The 22940-nt window shown below is 53.0% G+C and overlaps 10 protein-coding genes across 10 annotated transcripts; 4 read left to right on the top strand and 6 right to left on the bottom strand.

Annotated features, from left to right (window-relative positions):
- Window positions 1-742: 742 nt before the first annotated feature.
- Window positions 743-2311, bottom strand: AA0111_g4424 (Casein kinase I 1; the record flags this gene model as incomplete). The annotated part of the gene is made up of 4 exons (XM_028650426.1): window positions 743-1335; window positions 1384-1789; window positions 1840-1988; window positions 2107-2311. The coding sequence occupies 4 exons, from the start codon at window positions 2309-2311 to the stop codon at window positions 743-745; spliced, it is 1353 nt and encodes a 450-aa protein (XP_028507798.1).
- A 1575-nt stretch (window positions 2312-3886) lies between these two features.
- Window positions 3887-8121, bottom strand: AA0111_g4423 (Nucleoporin; the record flags this gene model as incomplete). The annotated part of the gene is made up of 4 exons (XM_028650425.1): window positions 3887-4287; window positions 4338-7652; window positions 7706-7772; window positions 7825-8121. 4 exons carry the CDS (start codon window positions 8119-8121, stop codon window positions 3887-3889), a joined length of 4080 nt encoding a protein of 1359 aa, XP_028508209.1.
- A 653-nt stretch (window positions 8122-8774) lies between these two features.
- On the bottom strand, window positions 8775-9307 carry AA0111_g4422 (hypothetical protein; the record flags this gene model as incomplete). Its single annotated transcript, XM_028650424.1, has 2 exons — window positions 8775-9009; window positions 9135-9307. 2 exons carry the CDS (start codon window positions 9305-9307, stop codon window positions 8775-8777), a joined length of 408 nt encoding a protein of 135 aa, XP_028507796.1.
- Window positions 9308-10526: 1219 nt separating this feature from the next.
- Window positions 10527-11532, top strand: AA0111_g4421 (Fe-S cluster assembly protein; the record flags this gene model as incomplete). Its single annotated transcript, XM_028650423.1, has 2 exons — window positions 10527-11172; window positions 11225-11532. 2 exons carry the CDS (start codon window positions 10527-10529, stop codon window positions 11530-11532), a joined length of 954 nt encoding a protein of 317 aa, XP_028508016.1.
- Window positions 11533-12122: 590 nt separating this feature from the next.
- AA0111_g4420 (hypothetical protein) lies at window positions 12123-12626 on the bottom strand (the record flags this gene model as incomplete). Its single annotated transcript, XM_028650422.1, has 1 exon — window positions 12123-12626. The coding sequence occupies one exon, from the start codon at window positions 12624-12626 to the stop codon at window positions 12123-12125; it is 504 nt and encodes a 167-aa protein (XP_028507811.1).
- Window positions 12627-13047: 421 nt separating this feature from the next.
- Window positions 13048-14650, top strand: AA0111_g4419 (ATP-dependent DNA helicase; the record flags this gene model as incomplete). Its single annotated transcript, XM_028650420.1, has 4 exons — window positions 13048-13124; window positions 13174-13292; window positions 13340-13374; window positions 13424-14650. The coding sequence occupies 4 exons, from the start codon at window positions 13048-13050 to the stop codon at window positions 14648-14650; spliced, it is 1458 nt and encodes a 485-aa protein (XP_028507893.1).
- Window positions 14651-14923: 273 nt separating this feature from the next.
- AA0111_g4418 (hypothetical protein) lies at window positions 14924-15865 on the bottom strand (the record flags this gene model as incomplete). The annotated part of the gene is made up of 1 exon (XM_028650419.1): window positions 14924-15865. The coding sequence occupies one exon, from the start codon at window positions 15863-15865 to the stop codon at window positions 14924-14926; it is 942 nt and encodes a 313-aa protein (XP_028507894.1).
- Window positions 15866-16525: 660 nt separating this feature from the next.
- Window positions 16526-17691, top strand: AA0111_g4417 (hypothetical protein; the record flags this gene model as incomplete). Its single annotated transcript, XM_028650418.1, has 6 exons — window positions 16526-16565; window positions 16615-16685; window positions 16755-16777; window positions 16831-16889; window positions 16953-17068; window positions 17122-17691. 6 exons carry the CDS (start codon window positions 16526-16528, stop codon window positions 17689-17691), a joined length of 879 nt encoding a protein of 292 aa, XP_028508004.1.
- Window positions 17692-18448: 757 nt separating this feature from the next.
- AA0111_g4416 (Asparagine synthetase [glutamine-hydrolyzing] 2) lies at window positions 18449-20682 on the top strand (the record flags this gene model as incomplete). Its single annotated transcript, XM_028650417.1, has 9 exons — window positions 18449-18474; window positions 18579-18629; window positions 18684-18689; window positions 18762-18781; window positions 18839-18865; window positions 18916-18951; window positions 19004-19152; window positions 19202-20589; window positions 20640-20682. 9 exons carry the CDS (start codon window positions 18449-18451, stop codon window positions 20680-20682), a joined length of 1746 nt encoding a protein of 581 aa, XP_028507898.1.
- A 429-nt stretch (window positions 20683-21111) lies between these two features.
- Window positions 21112-22263, bottom strand: AA0111_g4415 (hypothetical protein; the record flags this gene model as incomplete). The annotated part of the gene is made up of 3 exons (XM_028650416.1): window positions 21112-21261; window positions 21318-21995; window positions 22159-22263. 3 exons carry the CDS (start codon window positions 22261-22263, stop codon window positions 21112-21114), a joined length of 933 nt encoding a protein of 310 aa, XP_028507897.1.
- Between the last annotated feature and the right edge of the window lie 677 nt (window positions 22264-22940).

The following is a 22940-nucleotide window of genomic DNA, read 5'->3' as shown; positions in this document are numbered from 1 at the left end:
AGTCAAGTTCTTGCGCTATAGGTACGCACAGCTATGGAGTCATGGATTGCCGCTGTTACGGCACCTTCCAATCGCATGCGCAAAGAGGCCATAGCTCCTGCCTTGAGATGATCACTTGATCCCCTCAACGGCTAGATCGCAGCTACTGGCCAGGGACACGCAGACATGATGCTGAGTATGGCAAACGTCACTGAGGTACAAAAATGAAATTTCGGCGTAGTGAGTGCGTCTATTCGCCCAACTACTCTACCTGAACTAAAGCGAGGCCCGTCTGTCGCCCTGTACACGCGATACAGTAGGCCTCGGCCGCGCCTTCAGAAGAGACTCCTTTACATGCTATATTTTCCTCGTGCCAAAAAAATGAATAATGAAAATGAGATGCCACAAAGTGCGAGCCTCCCCAAGCACACCGCAACGCCGCAAGCGCCCAATGGAAATCACTCCCACATGTACTGCCAGCTGATGTAGTCTCGCAACGACGCGGGAGCGCAGAGATGAAGGAGATGGTGATGGTGATGATGTTTTTTCGGCGCTGATGAGGAATCCAGGCTGGTGTGGGAGGCGGTTCGGTCGATCGGTCGTCGTAACTATTACCGTTGAAGGAGATTTTCGATCCCGTCTATCAATCATTACAAGATACCTATACAGGAAGAAAACGTGACCGAGGGAATACTATCGCTCAAAGAACGGACTCCGTGATGCAACGCAAAGGGAAGAAAACCAAGCTTGAGGACCGCGATTACTACTTGCTTGCGCCGCAGCACAGAGCATTCGCCAGTTTTTGCATGAAGCTGGGCTTCTCGGCAGACGGTTGCCTCTGTTGCTGCGGGTTTGGACTGCTGGCAGGAGCAGCGCGGTTGTTCTGCGCAAGGTTGGGCTGGCTGTGTTGGAACTGGGCCTGCGTCGAAGCGCCCTCGGGCGGTGCAAGCTCGCCCATGCTCTTTCGCTTCACCTGCGAATCACGGTTCATGTTCTCCCGTGGGCTTCGTCCGGGCTGAGCACGGGTCGCTCCGGGCTTTGGCAGAGGCTCGTTAAGACGATGGTGGTCAATGGGCAAGTGCGTCTTTTGTTGCCTGTGTTGCTGGCCTTGCATATTCACAGCCATGGACGAGTTGGGGTTGGCGTTTGAGTGGTGCATCGCCTGCGCAGCAGATGGGTGGGACTTGAGGACCTCCCAGCCCTTGCCGTTGTTCAGCTTCATCCAGTCGTACTCGCCGTCTTCGACCTCTCCGGTGCTCTTGAGAGCCTGAGTAAACAGCTCCCGTAGGTAGTCGTAGTCGGGTGTGTCCTCGAAGCCGAGGTTCCGGACGTAGCTGAGGTACTTGTTGAATTCCTCTACGCATTGTTAGTATGAACGAAGAACGGGAGAGACGCGTGACATACCAGGGAAGCCATCGCACAGGTCCTTGATGGGAGTGGTCTGCTTCTTCTCACCAATCTTCTCGTACTTCTGCTTGTTGGTAGCAGCCTTGAGGCCTTGCCATGGCAGTCCACCTCGCAGGAAGTACATAAAGACGTGGCCAAGTGCCTCGAGATCGTCGCGACGGGATTGCTCGCGCCCAAGATGGGTGTTGATACTCATGTAACGAGCGGTACCAGAGAGCGACTTGCGTTCTCTGTACGGGATGTGCTGCTTCGTCTTGGGGTCACGGTACTGCTTCGCCATACCAAAGTCGACGACGTGGATGACATTGGCGCTCTTGGAGCCGGGGCGGCCGATAAGGAAGTTGTCGGGCTTGATGTCGCGGTAGATGAGGTTCTTCTCGTGGATGGTCTGAACCCGTGACAGCTAGATGAGGTGTGAGCAGGTGAGAGCGCGACGGTGGTGTCGGGACATACCATTTGCTTGGCTACCATGACAACAGTCTTGATGGAGAACTTCCTGTTGCAATGGTCGAACAGGTCCTCCAAACTGGGACCGAGCAGGTCGATGACCAGAATGTTGTGGAGGCCTTCTTGGCCAAAATAATAGACATTAGGGATCCCGGCTGCACAGGTTCAGGTTAGTCACGATGGTTGTCGGGTGTGCGGAGATATATATAGACGTTGGTGTTGAGAAGGTTCAACAAAACAAGCGGTAAAGGGGCAAGGAAAGTCAGCACTCACGGCAGCCCACGAGGATCTTGTATGTGCGGTACTCGTCGCGCAATTGGGGAGCATCGCTCTTGCGCGGCTCGAACTTGATGGCGACCTGCTGCTGGTTGAGCAGGTTGGTGCCCTCGAAGATGACGCCGAAGCTGCCCTCGCCGATCTTCTTGCCGACGCGGTAGTGCACGCCGACGACGTTGGAACTCGTACTGCCGCTCGCCATGGTGTCGATTGCGTCGTTACTGGCGGTCGCCTGGAGAGAATGTGGGAGACGAGTAGTGGTAGGGAGGGTGCGTGGCTTGGTGGTTGTGACAGCAGCGAGACAGGGCCGCAGCCGTACTCCGGTAACGAGGCTTGGGGGCTATGCAACCGGCGAAGAACGCGACTCGGCGTTCCTGAGACGGGCGGGTCGAAGTCGAGTCGGAAGCGACTTGTGCTGCAACGAAGCAGCTGCGAGGAGACGGAGAGGTCAGAGGAAGGGACGCAGGACAGGGACGTATAGTGAAGAAAGAGCGACCGACTCTCGACGCGGAAAAGACGTGGAGAAGGGGAAGGAGCGACTGAGCATGGGGCGTGCACTAGCAACCTATCAACCGACTCTTCGCTAGACTGTTAGTAGCACCCAATTCACTGCGAGCACGGGACTGCAACGACTGAGCTATTTACACCCGCCTGCATAGAGTCCAAGAAGTGCACGCTGGCCGTCGTCGTGGGCGCGGTCCCAATGCAGCGGTTCGATTGTCTATTCATTCATCCTGCCTCCCCCCCTCGCAGCGGCGCAGGCGTCGTCCTTTCCCCACTGAGCTGTCAGTTGTTGTTGTACCTGCATGCACAGTCCACACCCAAACTAGCCCATCCTCCGAGCAAAAGCAGCCCTGGGACGCCCTCGGAAATTCGACACATCCTTTCCCAGCCAACAAGCGCGTGTGCGCGAAGGGGAAGCCTGGTCTGCGGAATCGTGATTGCCATCGAGCAAAGCGAAGTTTCTGCCTTTCGTCATCGCCATCGCATCGTGCATCGACAGCCGACTCAGCACACGTGACGATCTTTGCTGCTGTAGAGCTGCATCACTCCGGACTAGGATGCATTTGCGTGTCGTGTGTTTTGTCCAGCCTCACCGCTGCTGTGCCTCTTGCTGTTCATGCATGCCGCCTACGTCAATTCGGTGGCTTCGCTCGCCTCACGGCGTGGCCAACGGTCTTGGTGTGACAAGGAACAAGCAAAGCAGGCGCAAGCCTCTTTGACATGTTATCTATTGCCATCTGCCATCTCTCATCTCAACTTGCAGCACCACTTTTTCACAACCCGGCCTCCATCGTCCAACGGCTGTTACCGAGTCAGCCATTGGTGCGCGTCCACATCCGCGCCCTCTCGCTCGCGCCACACTCGGTTCCTTGACACGGCTGGGTATCCACCGCGCAAATGAACGCTTGTCGTCGCTTGACTCCACAGAACACAGTCGAGACCCTTGCCGATAGGCGGTTATGCAAGTCACTATTCATGTTTCTCCCCTACCCGTTCATGCATTACCCAAATAGTGACTCTTTATACATTTGGTGCCAACTCTGTCGTCCTGCTCTAGTCATGCACTGACACGGTCAAGACATGTGACGCCTGTCGTCGGTAAACCTTGAAACCCATCGCTACAAATACACTTGATAACAAAGAAGAAAATAAACTCTGTCCGCGTCTGCAGAGTACAGGTTTTGAAACGCCGTGCCCAATGCTTGATGCGCGCCTGTCCTGATTGCCTTGAATGCACTGCGCCCGATAAACCCCCGAATACGACCGCAACTTATCATGAATCCTGCATCACCACGTCTTGCTCCTGCTGTGCACTCTCATCGTCACCATCAAACGTCTCGGACCCAGCAGCTTCCTGGTCCGCCTCGTCCTCCGCATCTTCCTCCGCAATTTGAGGGGCTGCAGCCACGTCTTGAGGAGTGGGCTTACCCTGCTGCTTCAGCTCGCGTGCGTACATCGTCTTGCCCGCTGTCCAAGCTGCCTTGAACCAATCCGTGAGCCTGTTCTTGTTGACCTGCTCGCGAAGGATGTCGTCGTCCAGGAGATTGTCCTTGATGATCGGGTTGCGAAGATCTTCGGCGGCAAAGCGAACACAGAGTTCTCCATGTGTTCCTCCTGCGCCTAGAAGATCGCGAAGGTTCTTCGGCCATAGCGTCCTGACGAAAGGGTTGTTGACTATAACATGTTAATCATTGATCAATATCTGGTAGTGGACATCAACTTACTGCACATGCCGCTCAAGGTCCGGAATGTCCATGCCATGATTGTATCTTGCAACACATCGTTTATCGCGGCATCAGTAACTTCCTTAGTAGTGTTGATCGCTGCCCAGTTGTCCTTGATACACAGTCGCTTCCAGAAAAGCTTCAATAGGCCATCACGAGTCGTCCGGTGGATGTTGTTCCAGTTGACAAGCAGGACCCTAAAAGCGTAGATGAACTCATCGTTTCCGAGCAAAGTAACGCCTTCTTCGCTGTCATCTGCGTTCATGAGAGTGAGTATGTCAATCATGAGGGCAGGATCGATGACCTTGTGGTGGACCAGGTTCTCAAACCCCTCCTTTAGAATCGCCTGGTGTGCTGGTCGATCCCTCAGACGGCCCTGACCAAACTCAGCCATGAGAAGTTCCACCGCAGAGTCCTCGTCCAGAGCTCCAGTGATGATGGGTAGTAGCCGCTCATAGACCTCCTCCTGTATCTTTGTGTACTCCAGTTGTTGATCGATGCTGTGGTACATGGCTTCACGCATCTTCAATGCCTTTGGCTTCTCTCTGCGCGGATCAACCGCCGGCTGGTCATCGTCATGCTTTGCTTCCTGCTTGCAGAGCAGAGCGAGCTTGGCCATGGAGAGCTCAACGCGCTGACACCACGCATTGGTTTCCTGTTTTGAGCCAGCCTCGAAAAGAAGTTCAGCAGCAGCCTCGTAATCCTTCTCACCACAGACTTCATTGATCCATCCGAGCCGGGCACGCGATGGCTCAGCTCGCAAGAACTTGGTGAGTGCCGGCTGGTTGAGATACTCCTTCATGAAAAGCTGCCCTGCTTGGTTCTCGTTGATGTACTTTGAGTAGAACGCTCCAGCCCATTCGTCGCCATAGACGTCAAAGTAGCGTGCAATACGCTCTTTTATCCGGTTCAGCTTGACTGTGCTTTCGGCCTGCTCCATCTTGCTGCGAGTGTTGGCTTTCTCTGTCTCTAGCCAGTTCGACTCTTCCCAGATCAGATTGACAAGTGTGGACATGTCACGGTACTGCTCAGCCAGCTCCATTCCTTCGGTGGGTAGTCCAATCTCCATCAGACCCATGATGTGAGACGGCCGGACGTTGTTGTTCCACTCGTCCTTGAGACTACGCCCCATGGCTCGGGTCTTTTCATCGCTTTGTGCAAGAGCCCACTGGAACCGTTCGATGTGAGTCTGACATCCTAGCTTCACCAAACGAGGGTTATCCTTGCCGATCTTCTGCGCCAGGATCTCTTGGTCGCCTTCCTCATAGTTGTCCACAGCAAGGTTGCGGCCAACGTCGATAAGGCTACGAATAGAGCTGACAATGTTGTGAGATGAAGTCCAGAACTGAGGTAGCATGTCATAGCCATGTGCCGACTTCAGGATGCCGTCGTCCAGACAATCGGGGTCGAGACCATATACCTCTACGTTTGCTTGCCGGAATTCGAACGCTGTTTCCAGAGTGACAAGCATGACATCAGTGCCCTCACTGAGCCTCTGCATGATGGACGGGGTTTGCTTTAGGCCCTCCTTCATATAGAACGTCCGCAGGTAGAACCAGCCCCAGGGTATTAGTGTGTGGAGACTGTCAACGTCCTTGACGAAGAATTGTCTAATCGTGTCGTTTTCGCCGAGCTCGGAATCAATGGCAGTCTTGTAGCGTTCATTCAGAGCTCTGACAATATCGCCCATCAAAATCTTCTCGGGAAAAGCATCCGGATGAGCTTGTTGGTCATGCAGCTTATCCTGGTACCAGAGCCAAAGTTTGTGTGAAGCTGCGAGCTTCTCTGCATGCCACAAGAGCCGCCACCTTGTCTGAAAATCCACGGGAGGATATTCGGTTTGTAGCTGTGAGATCAGGGTTCGGAGAGCAAACAAGCGTTGCTGGAATTGGTCGTCCAAGTTAGAAACACCCTTCTCGAGATAGTCGTACGCTGAGCTTAAGATACCAGCGCTGATCGTAAGAGCAGCTTCGGCAGTCTCCTCCTCGGCGAATGAGAATCGTGACTTGACAGAAAAGTCTATGATGTTTGCGGGTATCGTGCTGAAGAAGGTGGCTTGCTCGAGTTTGCTGCGTGCGGTAACCTTCACACGCTCCCTATCCTGATCGTCGGTCGTGGGGGGCAATGCGCCGATTTGTAAAAGACCGAATTGTTGGACAAAGATTAGGGCTGTCGATTTTCTGTCCTTTCGTAATGAGGTCTCCAATGCGTTGCCCGCGAGTGTCACTTCTGGCCGGAAGTAAACGGTATCCTGGAAGGGCAGACTAGAACGTCCTGAATCTGCAAGCAGCTGTGCTTCAGGGCTTTCCTCTGGCTGAGCGAGGGATGCGATGAACACTGCTCCTGGAAACTGGACATAGGCTGTGTGTCCGGGCTGTGGCAGAAGAAGCGTTCCGGTAGGCTCCTTCGGTAACTGGTTCTGGTGAAAGTTGCGGACTGGTATCGCCCTGCTGATCGTACCAGCAGTCCTTGACAGATCCACCTCAACAAGGAAGTATTCCAACGAATCCCGGCCAGACAGCGCCACCAAAACCAAAAGATTCACAGCGTCCTGGCCCTGTTGCTGGTCCATAATGGCGAAATCCAGCACTTGCACGTCCTGCTGGTTCCGTACTTCTGGGACGGTGTCTGCTTGAACTGCCGAAAGGATCGCCTCGTGTACGTCTACGTCTCGTTGGTGGTTGTTTTGTCCTGACCAGCTCAAGTCCCAGGTCTGGAAGAGGCCGTTTCGTGTCGCCGAGATGACCTCCATATGGCCCTTGGACTGCGATGTCCGCGCCTTGACTGAGGCGATAGTCTTCCGGATCGATCCTCCGAGAAGGCCTTTGAAGCTGAAGAAGCTGCCTCCCGAGCCATTTGGTGCGCTCAAGACTGTCGTCGCAATGCTTGGTCTACCCTGGGAATCGCGTAAGGTCAGCTGGGCGAGTCTACCACTGCTGAAGACCAGGACATAGCCTGCGTGCTCCACATCGACCAGACCAGTTATGGTTTCTCCGGAGTACAACTTGACAAATCCTTCTACTCCCTGCTGGCGCTGGGGGTATAGGCTTCGGGCGTCTGCGCTGTCGATGTTCTCCCAGAAGCTAATCTTGCCTGTCGAAGGTGCGAGCGCGACGATACCGTAGTCGTTGGTGGGACCGTTACGAACGATTGCGCCCAGTGGAAGAGGTTCACCTTGGCGTAGGCCGAAGTTCAGGTTTAGAGAGACGACCTTTGTAGGGCCGTTGGGGGCGCTGTAGTCCCAGACAAGGGCGCGATCTGAGGTCAGGGCAAGTGCGAGGCCGGCGGACGGGAGGGCGGTTGCATATATCGGGGCTAGTCATGTATGTTAGCAAGCGCGCATCGAGTTGGGCGACGTGAAGACGTACTCGACGGGCGGAGGAGCGCTGACGGGAAGCCGGGCAGTTTCTTGACGCTGTAGTTTGCGTTCTTGGTCTACAGTCTCGTGTTAGCAGTGAATAGACTGTACAGATGCGTATCTACGCACAAGGTATGTGCCGGTGTCCTCCTTGAGCGCGCGCTTTGGCGCTGTCTTCTTCTCGCGAACAACTAGAGGCATATCCACCAGGACGGCTGAGTCGCCTACGCTCTGCACAGCGTGACCATTCATCAGGGCACTGCCATTTCCGTTGGCACCGGCCGGGTCCTTGAACGTCTCGTTGTTGAGTTTGCTTCGCTTGCGGCTTCGTTGTTGTTGCTGAGATCCGTCCGAGTCGTTGCGCTGGCGCCGCCGTGTGCGCGCGCTCCGTATGCTCGCGAGCGAAGAAGCCTCTGGTGAAAACATGATGAAGGAAGTATTAGGGCTGATTGGAAACGCGATAGAGCGCGCCGGTGATGGTGTTGGCTCTTCGCTGTGTTGTGGGTGACAACTAAGAATGCATCGAAGCTTTGATGATGGGCAGGGATCCGTGCCACGCTAGAGCCGGAGTTTAGCAACCTGGTTTCACCCCCAGGGCTGTCGAGTACCATTACGAACTCTCTGCCTACTGCACACTCTACGCTATGTACTCACACAACAACAGAGGCTGCACACAGGAGCATCAGTGCAAGTGTTTACTGATTTCTTTAGTCTTGTACGCACATAGCCCATCCCAGCCGATTTAGAGCAGAGCACCATCTTTCAACTATACACGTCAGGCAGAACAGTCATTCGATTTATGTTTTATTTCGTATCTCGTTTATCATACTCATTACAGTTGTCCAAAAGCGCCGTCGTCATCAGCTTCCAACCATGAATGTTCTCCTGACCACTCATGGCTGTACTAGAGAACGTAAAATACCTCCCAGAGAAACATGGTACATGTGCGAGCATATCAGCCTGGAAAGACGCTCATATCTGCTCTATCAAATTGCTCAAGGCGGGCAAGGTTTTCCCACAAGCCGGCCACACAGTCAACTTGGAGCCATGCCACTGCCCGTAGGCTCCGCACTTGGCCTTTACATCTTCTTGTCGTGTTCCTCCTCAGCAATGCTGTTCTCGGTTGAGGTGGTGCTCTGCTTTTCGAGCTCTTCGCCGAGAGGACCGTGGATCTCCTCTTCAAAGACGGGCTCGGTCTCAATGGTCTCGAACTTGGTTTTGAAGTCCTTCATGTTGTGGGTGGACGAGTTGCTTCGACGACGGGCGTAGGCCATGTTGGGCCTGATGTCTTCGACCTCATCGCCGGCGGCGCCCCTGTGAAGGTGTGGTCAGTCACTGACTCTGAGATATAAGAGTATCGTGATAGGCAGAGCTAGGTTATTTTGCAGAACATGATGCTCTTGCTAGGCATCGAAAGGAAGCAAGTTGACTGTACTCACCAATTGCCCTTGCCACTACCACCCTTCTTCGTCTTGGTAGGGTCGGTGTCAGCATGGCCAGACTTGCCAAAGAACTTGGGAAGTCTCGTTTCACGCTCGGCAGTGCCATCAGCAATGCCGGCATGGTCACGGTCAGTGAACTTGTGGGAGCGAGTCACTATGGAAGTCAGCATGACGTACGAACATGTTGATGTTGTCCCGTAGTTCTCCTGCCGTCTTACGCCGATGAGCCATTGAGGTGGTTCCAGGCGTTACATGCTCAATACAACAAAGGTAGGTGCGTGAGACATGAGACAAAAGGCAGTACTTACTGTTTGGTATCTGTAGTGGATGGATTGAATGTGGGTTTGTTGTAATGGTGATGGAAGAGAGTCAACGTGAGTTGAAGTAGACAGGAGCGGCGGGCTCGAAGCTACTGCGACTGTAAGAAGCTCAAGCGGGTCAGTACATGGTCTCGTGATGGAAGCTTTGACCCGATGGCGTCTTCTTGCGTGAAGCAACGCGGCCAGAATGCGTACCTTGCAGATCTGTGGACAAGTGGCAGCAAGATGTTAGCAACGACGATGTTAGCAGGGACGATGGTTGTTGGTTTGTTTGTCAAAGGCTGGTGCAGTGCATCTCACGCGGCTTGGGCAAAGGCGGGGAAGCTGGGAGGAGCTCCTGCCTTTATATCGCGGCCAAGATAGGACCCTGTAAAGATGCGCCTCTAGAAGGTTCGCCTTCAGCTGCCCAGCTCCGACTACTTCAATTGTGCTCATAGCTTCTACCTGTATAGAGTAACTTGACACTTATTGTTATCAGTCGGATCTTCGGTTCCAGAGCTATGTAGGGAAGGAACGAGGGGGAAGGTACGTCACCGGTACCTGGATCTCGCCGGTCGGTGTCGCGTGGGCTGCAATCTTTTCGACACAGCAGCACAGCCATGCACAAACGTTTGGAGCTCTCAATTTCAAGATGCATATCGTGCCAACGACGCGTCAGTACTATACTGTGTCTACTACGGCCTATTCATGGTTCCATGGCTTCACAGCAACGATGATTACCCCGGATTCTGGATGTATGCTCCTTGCACGCTAATGCGCCCTAGGATCCACTCATACATATGCCGCCATTCCGCTTGACTCAAAATCACGTGTTCGGTCAGCTCGCAATCAGCCCTTCGTCGTATGACCAATCGCCGCGGATTTCTCCCTGATTTCGTCAGCAGCGCTTTCTCCGCCTCCGAGGCCGCAGACTGTCTTCAGAAAAGTTTCCCGGGCGCGCCTCTCAATTACTACACTCCTTTCTTCTCGCAACCTTTCTCGCTCTTCTCGTAGTGACTCTGCCTTTACGCTTTGATTTTGCGACACCAACTTGCCCCTCCATCAACGTACCGTGCCACGATACCCCACCATGGCCCCGCGATGCCTTCTGATCGGCACGCCGTCGATTGCGGCGCACCCAGAGCGACTTGACCAAGTCTACGAAATCCACGACCGCAATTCGACCGACCTGCAAATGCTTGATCGCATCGCTGCTGGTCTGGTCAATCTCCCCGCCTCCACATACGATGTTGTCCTCCTCCTCGCCGACGCCGACGGTACCACGCGCGAAAGCCACAAACTATTGGCACGCGATGTCATGAACAAAGTTGTCAGCGCATTGAAGGTTGGAGGAGTACTCAAAAGTCAGGCGGGTCCATTCCAAGGCGCAGAAAAGACCGAGGCTATCCTGGCAGGGCTCACAGAGACCGCGGACGGCATGACCAAGCCTGAGCAAGAGGAGCCTGTGTCGATACCGCTGAAGTTTGGCAAGAAGGCAAACGGCACAAACGGCACAAATGGTGCGAACCATACAGTCAACCCAGACGGTTCCGTCCAGCTCAACCTCAACCGCAAGCGCAACCAGCCTCAGGCTGAGCCCGTCAAGCCAGTCGGTGTAGGCTTTGTCGATTTCAGTGATGATCTTGACGACCCAATAATCACAGGCGAAGACGACGACCTAATCGACGAGGACGACCTCATTACAGAGGCAGATCTGGCACGTCCAGTCATTCAACGTGCGTCACTTCTTCCTTGCTACCTCGCGTCACTCTGCTAACATGATTCCAGCACTCGAATGCCAGCCCAAACCCGGCAAGCGACGACGCGCCTGCAAAGACTGTACCTGCGGTATGAAAGAGAAGATTGAAGCCGAAGACGCCGCTAAACGCTCCTCCGCCGATAAAGCGCTCAACTCCCTAAAGTTGGACGCCGATGACCTCGCCGAAGTGGACTTCACAGTGCAGGGAAAGGTTGGCAGTTGTGGAAACTGCGCACTGGGCGATGCTTTCAGGTGCGACGGATGTCCATACATTGGTCTCCCGGCGTTCAAACCGGGTGAGGAGGTGCGATTGCTTAACAACGATATCCAGTTGTAGGGACTTAAGACATGGACCAAACTTGCATAACTCGGCGTACGGAGTAGGCGGACGATAACCTGGGATAGACAACGTTGCTACATAGCTTTTTCTGGAGATATGGACGACAGAATAACGAAGCAAATGAATGAATCTTGCCATCATAGATCTTGAATACAAATTTGACAACCCTTGCCTTGTGCATCTTAACACCTACTTCTACTTCTACAGCTGAACCAAATGCTGCTCTTCTGAGACTTTCTCTTACGGCCCTTGAGATCACCACATATTCTTCTCCTCTCGAGAGCCGGGCTGTTCATCAAAACGCCACAGTGTGCGTTCGCATTTTCGCCTCGTCTCCTGTCAGACTCGGGCAGGAAATCTAGCGGGTGACCTGTCCGAGATGATGACACAGTAGAGTCGAACTTTAGATGGTCCGCCAGCGATCGAAGGCTGGAGTCAAGCTATCAAATCCTGTCTGGAGAACGGTCCCGCATCGTGACCCTTCTCCACTCCTCGTAGGAATATTACTATTCTCATCCTGACGATCTTCTTAGCAAATTGCGATAGTCGACATCGCAAGGGCTGGTTTCGAGTTTCCATGTATTCGTTCAGTCTCCGAGCTCCAGTTCAAGCTTGAGTGCTGTCCGCCCAGGACCGTAGTAGTCAGGACGGCATTCAGACTGTTGAAAGCCGCACAACTCATACAACGCTCTGGCATGCCCGCGACTTTCGTCCACCCATAAGAAGATCTTGTTGCAGCCTCCTTTTCCCATTTGATGGCGAAGGTAGTAAATCAAGGCCTTTCCGATACCTCTTCCTCTTTCTTGCTCGATCACACAAAGTTTGTGCAGCCACGCTAATCTCTTCATCCGTTGATAGACGAGATATGCAATAAGTTTATCCGTGTCATCTTCTTTGAAGACCAAGAGTAGTCCAGTGTTCTTTTTCTTAAGTTCCACGTCGTAGTTGAAGTGCTCGATTGATGGGAAGACCTTTCTCTCAAGTTTGGCCACTTTGTCTGCGACTGTTGAGCGAGTCTTTGGCGGCAGGGTAGAGAAATCTTTGATCACGAAACCAGAGGGGATATGCGCTGCAGAGTGTGAATCATTCATGGTGTCGCCGGTACAAGCACTCCAGTCGAGACGTGAGGTCAGGATTTGCCAGCGTTACACAGGTTTCATGGATACCGCATCCAATTCACATCATGGTTCAATATTCACAAGCTCGGTAGGATTAGTGCTGGCAGAGACGTAAAAGATTGTCAGCTATTCCAAGGTTAGATCTCGTAGTGGGGGCCCACGTGCTAGCGCGACTGAATATGTTCTCCGCCACGTGCACCGACGCGTCGCTCCTGCAACACATACACACCCTCTGAAGGTCTCCACAATTCTCAATCGGCCAGACGTCTGGACCAACATGATCCGCTCCCTAACAAGGCTGCCGCAACAACCACACGGGCGGTGAAAAGTCCAACTCAACTCCCTTGACCCTTCTGCCCCCTTGTCTTGAACTTTGTACCTCATGTCACGAGTCATGGCTGGCAAGAGGAAACGACCGTACTCGAACCTTGACTTTACGTTGAAGAAGGTGTTCAAGAAGGCAAGCTTCCGGTATGCCACTCACCTAATGAATGCTTGCTCGTACTAAGTTATTCTACAGACCATTACAACGCGAGGTTGTCACGGCTACGTTAGAGGGCGAAGACGTCTTCCTTCAGGCAGCAACCTCCTTCGGAAAGAGCCTGTGTTATCAGCTGCCAGCGGTAGTGGACTTTGGGAGTACGTTTAAACAAGATGAGAGATTTTAGTGTTGCTAATGTTGCTAGTTACTGTCGTCATATCTCCACTGCTAGCACTGATGGTATGTTCTTCACTGTTCCATTGCAGTATAGAGTCTGACTAGCTATCAGAACAACCAAGTCGCCTCTCTGCGCAACGCCAACATCCGTGTTGAGACAATCAACAGCACTACACCACCCGCAGACAAAAAGAGGATCATATCCGACCTTCAATGTGGCCATCCTATGACCCGCTTGCTCTATGTAACACCTGAGTTCTGCCAAGGAGACAACTTTCGCAAGATCCTACGAGTTATTCACGCTCAAGGGGAATTAGCTCGTATCGCCGTCGACGAAGCCCATTGCGTTAGTGAATGGGGGCATGACTTTCGACCTTCATTTCAGCAATTGTCATTCTTCAAGACGGAATTTCCTGATGTACCAGTCATATGTTTGACAGCAACGGCAACAGCGCGTGTTAGAGACGATATCATCACTACGCTCGCCTTGGACCCGAAGAAGCTAAAAATGTTTCGTATGAGCACCAGTAGACCGAACCTTCACTACGAAGTCCGCTTCAAATCTGACGAAGAAGACCACTATGATGATTTCATCAAAATTCTTAAATCGATCCACGCGCGCCGTGCCGAGAACGCTGAGCGTGCCTCTCAACTAGCTTCACAGAACCAACGTTCAGACAATGTACCAGGCATAATCTACACTTTATTCCGCAAAGACTGCGAGTCTCTCGCCGCTCGTCTCCGCTCAGACGGTATAGGCGCAAAGCCCTACCACGCAGGTCTCTCCGTTTCAGAACGTGCAGACGCACTTTCAGGCTGGGTAGCCAATAAAGCCGGCTACGATGTCGTCGTCGCCACAACAGCATTTGGTATGGGTATTGATAAAGAAAACGTGCGCTTTGTAGTCCACTGGCAAATTCCCAAGTCGTTTGAAGGCTTCTACCAAGAAGCCGGGCGTGCAGGACGAGACGGCAAAGCATCAATTTGCATTTTGTATTACGGCCGCGAGGATCGTGATCGCGCTGCGCATTCGCTGTCGAGGGATATTGCGAGACAGCCCAAACAAGGGGCGGGATTACAGGCTCAGCAGCAACAGATGATGCATCGTGCGAAGAGCTTACAGGCACTGGTTGGCTATTGTGAGGCGACGGACAAGTGTCGACACAAACTTATCGCTGCGTACTTTGCCGATGAGGAGACGCCCGAGTGTGACTTTGCATGCGATTGGTGTAAGGATGCGGAGGCGTTGGTGAGACGGAAGGAAGGTGGGTTGGCAAGTGAGGAGTGGTGTAGTACACAAAGGGAGGCGGGGAGATATGATATTGACGAGTACGATTGAGGTGTTCCATCGTGACGGCACTGGATGGATACTGGCGTGTGTTCGGATTAGCATGAGTAGGCGCTAAGATACGTGACCTGATCTACGTCTGTGACTTATGTATCTCATGGTTCATCGGTCGTTATATCATCTACAGTCTGGCTTTCAGTTGCCGAAACATACATCAACGCCACTCCATGTATCCTCTTCTGGGGTATTCACCACCGATACCTCAACGCCACTTCATGAAATCTCATACCCATCATCATCTGACAGCACAACAGTCACTGTACTCTATCCGATGATCAAAGCCGCGCTAGGTACCATACCCGCTTCCTTGAGAGTCATGCCAAAGTCACTGCGATCGTACGTCTTCTTGGGGAAGTTGGTAGTAAACGTTGAGACGCTGATGCCATCCTGCTCCAGCGCATGTGCCACCTCGAAGAGCGTAGTCTCTACAGGGAAGTTCTTCATGACCCTCCCACCAGGTGTTTGCAGGGCCAATCGTGCCTCAGTGTACGCGCTCGCAGGCTTGCTGGTAGTGGGACCGGAGGATGTAGCCAGAGGAGCTTGTACAGGAGCGGCGGGGGGAGCCTGGCCGGCGCGCTTCGCCTTCTCGATCTCAGCTTTGCGTTTTCGCTCTTGCTTATCTGCTTCGAGCTTGGCCAAAACCCGTTTTCTCGCATCCTCGTCTGCCTTCTTCTCTGCGCGCTTGGCAGCAGCTTCCTTTAAGCGCTCCTTCTTCTGCAACTCTTCTCGAATGTCCTGTGACTCCTTTGTGGCCTTCATGCGGATCTGCTCGTTTTTCTTATGGTCTTCCTTGTCCTGCTCTGACTGCATCGCGCGCTTGGCCGCCAGCTTCTCGCGCAGCTCTTGTAGTCGTTGCGCCTTCTGTTCCTCTGTGAGAGGAGCGATCTCTTCGGTGGATTCGGAGAACTGCTCGTGGCCGGTCTTCTCACCGTGGAACTGGGCTTGGTTTACTGAGCGGAACTTCTTGCCGCACTCATCGCAAACGAGGGACTTGGCTTCCTCGCCAGGCTGCAGCGCGGGAGGCTCTTCTGAGGCATTGGCGGCGGCGGTAGCTTGCTCTTGCTTGATGTCATCGATAGACTTGTCTTGGTTGGTCTCGAGCCAGTCGATGGCAGGCTGGAGGCCACCAGTAGCTTTAACAGCGAGTTCCGCGCGTTCGCGTGGGAAGCCCATGTCGATGAGGGTATCTAGATCTGAGGAGGCCATTTTGAATGCGGCGTAGGACGAGGGTCGAAGTTGTGAGAAGTTTCGGGGGTTCTTTTTCTTTTTGGAGTGCCTTGATTTGGGTGCTTGATTCGACAAGGTTGTAGTTTATTAGCAAGTCGATGTGAGAAGTGATTGTAGTGGAGGAGGCTCTCGCTTTATATGGAATGTGGATGTAAGGCGGCGGCGGTAGCGGTGGAACCTTGGAGAAGATGAACCGTAGATCAGACGCGCCTAGTCTTAGCAATACAATGTTACTCTGACAGAAGGGAGATCAGACAGTCACTGTCTCTTTGATGAGATATTGTATGATTTCTAGACAGTGAGTGACGCTTGCCGGCTGTGATTGTTTGCGTAGGTGGACACTAGAGGCACCTCGGGATTCCAGAATCAAGAGGCGTCGCGGGACGTCATAGCTACTTGTCCTCACCCATCCGCCCTTCCTCCCTACCATCTGCAACCACCCAGTTTCACACCCGCCTCGATATTCACCGTTTGCGCACTCTATCCCCGGGATTTTAGCTTCTAGATTCACTCCACGCGCCCGCCCCCCTTTCCAAGACTCCCGAGGTTCATCGCGACTCTACCCCGTACCGCGGATCCGATTACCAACCTTGGAAGACACAATCACCACCGCATACCTACAGCTTACGCGCGTCCACCATGTCCGTCGAGCTCGACCCCGTAGAGCTTGGTTTCAAGCGTAAGCTTCGCATGCAGCATTGGGGCCACAAGGATACTAATCTAGCCAGGACCCTTTCAGCACGAGGTGTCGCAGACCCTCCGCTTGAAGAACCCGCACTCTGACCCGATCGCCTTCAAGGTAAGCAGGCTTCTCTATCAATTGCTGGATTAGACTGTGAAATTTGGACTAGCAGCTGACACATGGAAGGTGAAAACCACGGCCCCCAAGCAGTACGACGCCCGCGACACCTCTCCCCCACAACAGCTAATAACGGGTGCTTTAGATACTGCGTGAGACCGAACAGCGGACGCATCGAGCCTGGCAAGGATGTCGAAGTTCAGAGTATGCATGCCCTCCATGCGCGCATCCCTTGGAAGACTGCAGCAAACTAACGCATGCGCCCAGTTCTCCTCCAAGCCATGAAGGAGGACCCACCGCCAGATGCGAAATGCCGCGACAAGTTCCTGGTGCAATCTGTACTCGTCACCGCAGACAAGGAGTTCACCAACGTTGGATCTCTGGTATGTTCTGGACCAACAGCAACAGGTCGATGCATATTAACAACTGCTTGCAGTGGTCGCACATTGAGCAAACCGCCAAGTCTTCCATTCAAGAGAAAAAGATCAGGGTTCTCTTCCTCGCTCCCGACGATGCCTCCTCCAGCGCAACTCCCGCAAGAACCAACGGTGTTAGCCGCGATTCGATGCTCTCCTCTCCGTCACCCGAGGCCGTGACTCCCCAGCGTGGCGTGTCAGACGCTTCGGGGCCTGTCTCCGTTCCCCAGGACCGCCCATCAGACAGCAAGAACTTGGGAGAGATTAGGAACGAGACATACAACCCAGCAACGGGCGGCAACATGCAGTCGAGCTTCAGCTCTGCCGCTGGAACCGTCTCTAATGCTCTACCATCCTCGAGCGATGTCGAGGCTCAGCTTGCTGAAGCCAAGGCGCAGATTGCGCGATTGACACAGCAAGTTAGCGAGGCGACCGGTCTCCGCCAGCGAAAGACAGGATCCGCGCAGGACTCGAAGCAAGAAACATCGTCCTCGCTAAGCACACAGCAAGCCCCCGCGGGCGGTGTGTCTGTCCAGATCACAGCCCTTCTGTGCCTCATCAGCTTCCTGATTGCTTACTTCCTCTTCTAAGCGCCTTCCCATAACACATTCTATGAGAGTACCAGTAAAATCACCGTGCGCCGTTTGCGACCCCGGATCTACAATGCACAGAGACAGTGGAGAGTCAGACGGCATCTTTCGACACGCGAAGACGAAGAAATAGGGCGGTAGTATGGCGCTGGACGAAAGGATGGATAGGTGCATTTCTTTCCCATTTGGGTATTTCTTGCTTGGACAAGGGTCTGTCGTTGGTTACGCATACGGAGTAGCAGCTGCTTGGGAGGCATAAACACATTGGTATGGAAAGTATCCATGTATCAACAGCTACATAATTCGGAGCTGCAAAGTCTTGAAATTGTTAAACACACAGATAATGTCTACGTATATTTCGCCTTGCACCCTGACCGTGTCGCGTGGTGACTCTCTAGTTACGGCGATGTTCGCAAGTGCACTGGCCAATAGGAAGATGCGACTCCTCCATGGCAGTTGTGGGGTTGCGTTTGAGCATGCACAAAACGAGTGCGAACAAACTTGTGGAGTCACGGACTGCCCACGGTTCCCAACGTCATATCCTTACAAGTACAAGATAGTGGATACTGCCAATCCCGCGGTCTGAACGCGCTCGGGGTTGGCAGTGAAAATGTGGGGCGCAAGCTGGCCTGCGGCGACTTCGGGCGGGCGATATGACTCTATAATAATTTCTAGCCACGATAAAGGCTGTCCCTGATCTCCCCTCTTCGCTCTGACATTGCCTTCCCTCCCCTTCCAAACCAATCCAGCAGTAAAGATGTGTGGTATCTTCGCCTGCTACAGGTATGCTACACCCGTCCTGCGCCCGCAATTGCCCCTCCAGACGTTGCATTGCTTCAACACCAGGTGTTTGCGACTATGTTGATACATGACTAACTTCCCCACAGGCACCCCGATGTGCAAAAGTTCAAGCCGACTGCCCTGAAAATGGGCAAGGCGTAAGTCCACCCCCCATAACCTGTGAGAGTTTCCAATTGACTAACTGCGCGCAGTGTCCGGTGTGTAAATCCGCCTAAACCCTCAGTTAGCCAAATTCACCACAAGGACTTCTATGCTGACTGATCGACAAGCCACCGAGGTCCAGATTGGTGTAAGCATCATGATAACTCTCTGTGCGATCAAGTACATGATGACTGACACTTTGCAGCTGGTAACTGGGTTGCGAACGACACCAGTGAGTGACTGTAAGAGCCTCTAGGCATATACAGTACTAAATACGAACAGTTCTGGTACACGAGCGCTTGAGCATTGTCGGCGTCGGTAAGGAGTCACACAGAAATCGTTGCTTTTGACGGAAGCTTACACGGATTAGACTCTGGCGCTCAGCCGCTCGTCAACGATGAGGGAACCGTCTCTCTGGCTGTCAACGGCGAGATCTACAACCACCGAATTCTCCGCAAGTCCCTCAAGAACCCATACAACTTCAAGACACACTCAGATTGCGAGGTTATCATTCCTCTGGTAAGACCTGGAACATGTTTTACGGCGGAGAGAGGCTGACTGGCGGCAGTATCTTGAACATGACATCGACGCTCCCCGAAAACTCGACGGCATGTTCTCATGGGTCCTTCACGACAAGGCTCAAGATCGTGTGATCGCAGCACGCGACCCCATTGGCATCACTACCTTCTACATGGGTCGATCGAGCACTACACCAGGCGCCGTGTTTTTCGCTTCTGAGCTGAAGTGCTTACATCCCGTCTGCGACAACATCATCTCGTTCCCTCCTGGTCATGTCTACGACTCGAAGACAGACTCGCTCACACGATACTACGACCCCAAGTGGCTCGTCGAGCCCGAGAACATTCCTACAAAACCTGTAGACTACAAGGAGCTGAGGCAATCATTGGAGCGATCGGTGCGGAAACGCATGATGGCGGAGGTTCCCTTTGGTGTTCTTCTCTCTGGTGGTCTTGACTCAAGTTTGGTGGCTTCGATCGCTCAGCGGGAAACTCTGCGGTTGAACGAGGCGACAAGAAAGAAGGCTGCTGCGTCTACTGGCAACGCCAGCGAACAGCAGAACCAACTTGTCGGTATCGATGACTCCAACGAGCTCCAGACAGATCTGCTCCTAGGACAGCTCAACTCCTTCTCCATCGGCTTGCCCAACTCTCCCGATGGTATCGCTGCGCAGGAAGTGGCCAACTTCCTCGGAACCAAGCACCACACATTCACCTTCACTATCGAAGATGGACTCAACGCACTTACAGATGTCATCTTCCACCTTGAGACTTTCGATGTAACAACTATCCGCGCCTCAACACCCATGTTCCTTCTCAGCAGAAAGATCAAGGCTATGGGAGTCAAGATGGTTCTTTCAGGAGAAGGCAGTGACGAAATCTTTGGTGGATACCTCTACTTCCACAACGCACCTGACAAAGCTGCTTTCCACCAAGAATGTATCCGCCGTGTCAAGAACCTTCATCTCGCAGACTGTCTTCGCGCCAACAAGTCAACATCTGCCTGGGGTGTTGAGGCGCGTGTGCCCTTCCTCGACAAGGACTTCCTTAACACAGCAATGAACATCGATCCTCAGGACAAGATTATCGATCGCGAAGCCGGCCGTATTGAAAAATACATCCTACGCAAAGCTTTCGACACAACCGACGAGCCAGAGACGCAGCCCTACCTTCCCGAGAAGATCCTCTGGAGACAAAAGGAGCAGTTCTCTGACGGTGTAGGCTACGGATGGATCGATGCGCTCAAGGACAACGCCGAGCTACACGTCACCGACGAGATGATGAAGAACCCAAAGAAGGAGTGGGGTAACGACATCCCCGATACTAAGGAGGCATACTGGTACAGATGCATGTTTGACGAGCACTTCCCCAGCTACTGTGCCGATACTGTCATGCGATGGACACCTACCTGGAGCAACCAGACGGATCCTTCTGGACGGTAAGTTTCCCTCTTCATGTTGTGCTAGATGCAAGACTAACATATCACAGTGCCATCGGTGTTCACGAGCAAAAGTACAGCCATGCTAAGTAGACAGTTCTTTCGACATTATGGAACGGGGCTTATATGGTAGAAGCTATGGATCTTATTTCATGTCTCTTCTGGCGCTTATAGACTGCTTAGGGGTCAAATATACCCCATGGGGAGTCTGTCAAGGTTCTGTCTTCAGCACATCAATGTATCATTCTGCATGAACTTCATGATGTGCAACGTCGTGACGACTGACTATAGTATGTAATTAATCCTTTAGATTGGTGAACAAAATCTAGCTTCATGATACAACATTACCTCGCCAATGGCGCTCAAACACAGGTCTCTTTTTTTTGTACTGGGTATCCAAAACTGATGATGCAAGTACGTACACACACAAACTTTTTAGTAGATCATACCGTCATCCAGCGGTAGATACAACAACGCCAACCGTAAGACACGAATGATCGTTTATGGACGCAGCAGAACGCATCAAGCCTCAAGGGCAGAAGATGCCTCACCGTTACCGAAAACGCGGAATTGGACGAAGATAGTCACATCTTCGACCATTGTACCGAGAGAGCCGATGAGCCAAGGGAGGTTGGTGAGTATGTAGTCCTTTTCCTGCGAATGGAAGATAATCTGTGTGATGTTAGTCAGGTATTTCTAGCTATGAGTAACAAGGTGGGTGGACTTACTCCTGCGCCATAGGTAGCATTGCCCAGCAAACTCAACATGAAGAAGAGCAGCGACAAGCCTTCGCAAGACCTCTCCCGCTGGTTCTTGATGATTTGAGGGATGCGCGCCCCAAGATAAGCCACTGCGCTCGCGTATCCCAAGATCATTGCGCCGACCGGGTTGTCCGAGGCATCCTCGGTGTTGTGCTGGGGTTGCGGGACCCAAACACCGGTCTTCCACGCGATAGCCCATCCCGCTGCGCCGACAATACAGACTCCCGCGATGCTCAACGCGTTCTTTACCCACTCACTGGCACCGTCACCGACATCGGGGATTGTAGGGAGAGAGCTTGCGCGGCGCCTGCGGCTCGCAGCAGAATCGCGCCTGTGACTGCCAGGCAAGCCAACGTTGCTGCTGTCGCGGCGACCGAGCAAAGGCGCCTCGATGCTATTGGTAGACTGCGTGGAAGTCTTGCGATCGCCACGGCGCGAGTTTTTCATGTTGTAGTAAACGCATTGCGAGATGAGGACGAGGTCTGCGAAGCAGAAGTAGACGGCGAGGGCGATGACGGTAGGGACGAGACCGGCCCAGAGAGCCCCCGCGAGGTTCGTCACGTCGCCAATGAACCAGACGGCAAGGAAGGCGAGGGAGATGCCATCTGCAGAGCCAGATTTGTAGTTTTCAATTAGTTGTGGGACCTGCAGTTGGTTGTTAGATTAAAGTACGGCGATGTATGGTGTCGCGTGCCCGAAGATCTAGTTGCGGTTCCACGAATAGCACAGGCAGTATCAGAGATACATGGCGAAAGCCACCCATGTTTAGGGAGATGAGGACAACGAGGTTGTATCAATTGTTACTCACCAACAGGAAGATCCATGAAGCTAACGAGATTGAGCCGAAGACACCCGACAGCGCCTCGTGAGTAGTCAGCGGCAGACTGTGATGAGACATGACTGCAGCGAGCATGGTGCGTTACGGTATTTGCCCACACAGCGCGTCGTGCGACCTATACAAGTAGACACAATAATAGTTTTCTTCTGTTACAAGGGCGTGCAGGAAATCGTGCAGCAAGGCTTGACGATATGACGCAGGTCCAGACGGAGGGAATGCCGGAAGCAGCCCAGTCCAGCCGAGGTAGCCTCTTAGGAAGTGGAGACGGGAACCGAAGTAGCAGATTGGAAAGATTGTTGACGAATGGTATTTGGTGATTTTGTAAGGCACCATGCGACCAGGCTGAAGACGAGGGAAGGGTCAAAAAGCAGCAGTGTGGGCTAGTAGTGCTGTAGTACGGGATTCGGGGTCATGTATGCCTATGGCAAATTGCTGGCGTTTCTGTTGAGGATGCACATTTTTCATTCGGGGTTTTCCTGGACTGCCTAGACTTTGCGATGCGCACTGCCATGGTTTGTTTTAAAACCCGAGGCGCGCCCGCGAGGCTTTCTATGAAGAATGTTTGGACTTGGACAATTGGCTGTAGACATGTTTACGGAACGCGCTTGGCTTGCACTGTAGGGTGTTGAACTCTTGTGAAGCGTGGCACAAGACTGAAGGCGGTGGCTTATACAAGGACACGCAACACTGTTATTCACGCGCCAAAGCCATGGAGCCACTGCATGCTCAGACTACTCACCGTCAACATGATT

This window comes from Alternaria arborescens (assembly GCF_004154835.1).
Source record: "Alternaria arborescens strain FERA 675 chromosome Unknown contig_8, whole genome shotgun sequence".
In the NCBI taxonomy this organism is placed as follows: domain Eukaryota; kingdom Fungi; phylum Ascomycota; class Dothideomycetes; order Pleosporales; family Pleosporaceae; genus Alternaria; species Alternaria arborescens.
The sequence above is the reverse complement of the archived record's forward strand: the minus strand, read 5'-3'. Positions and strand labels throughout refer to the sequence as shown.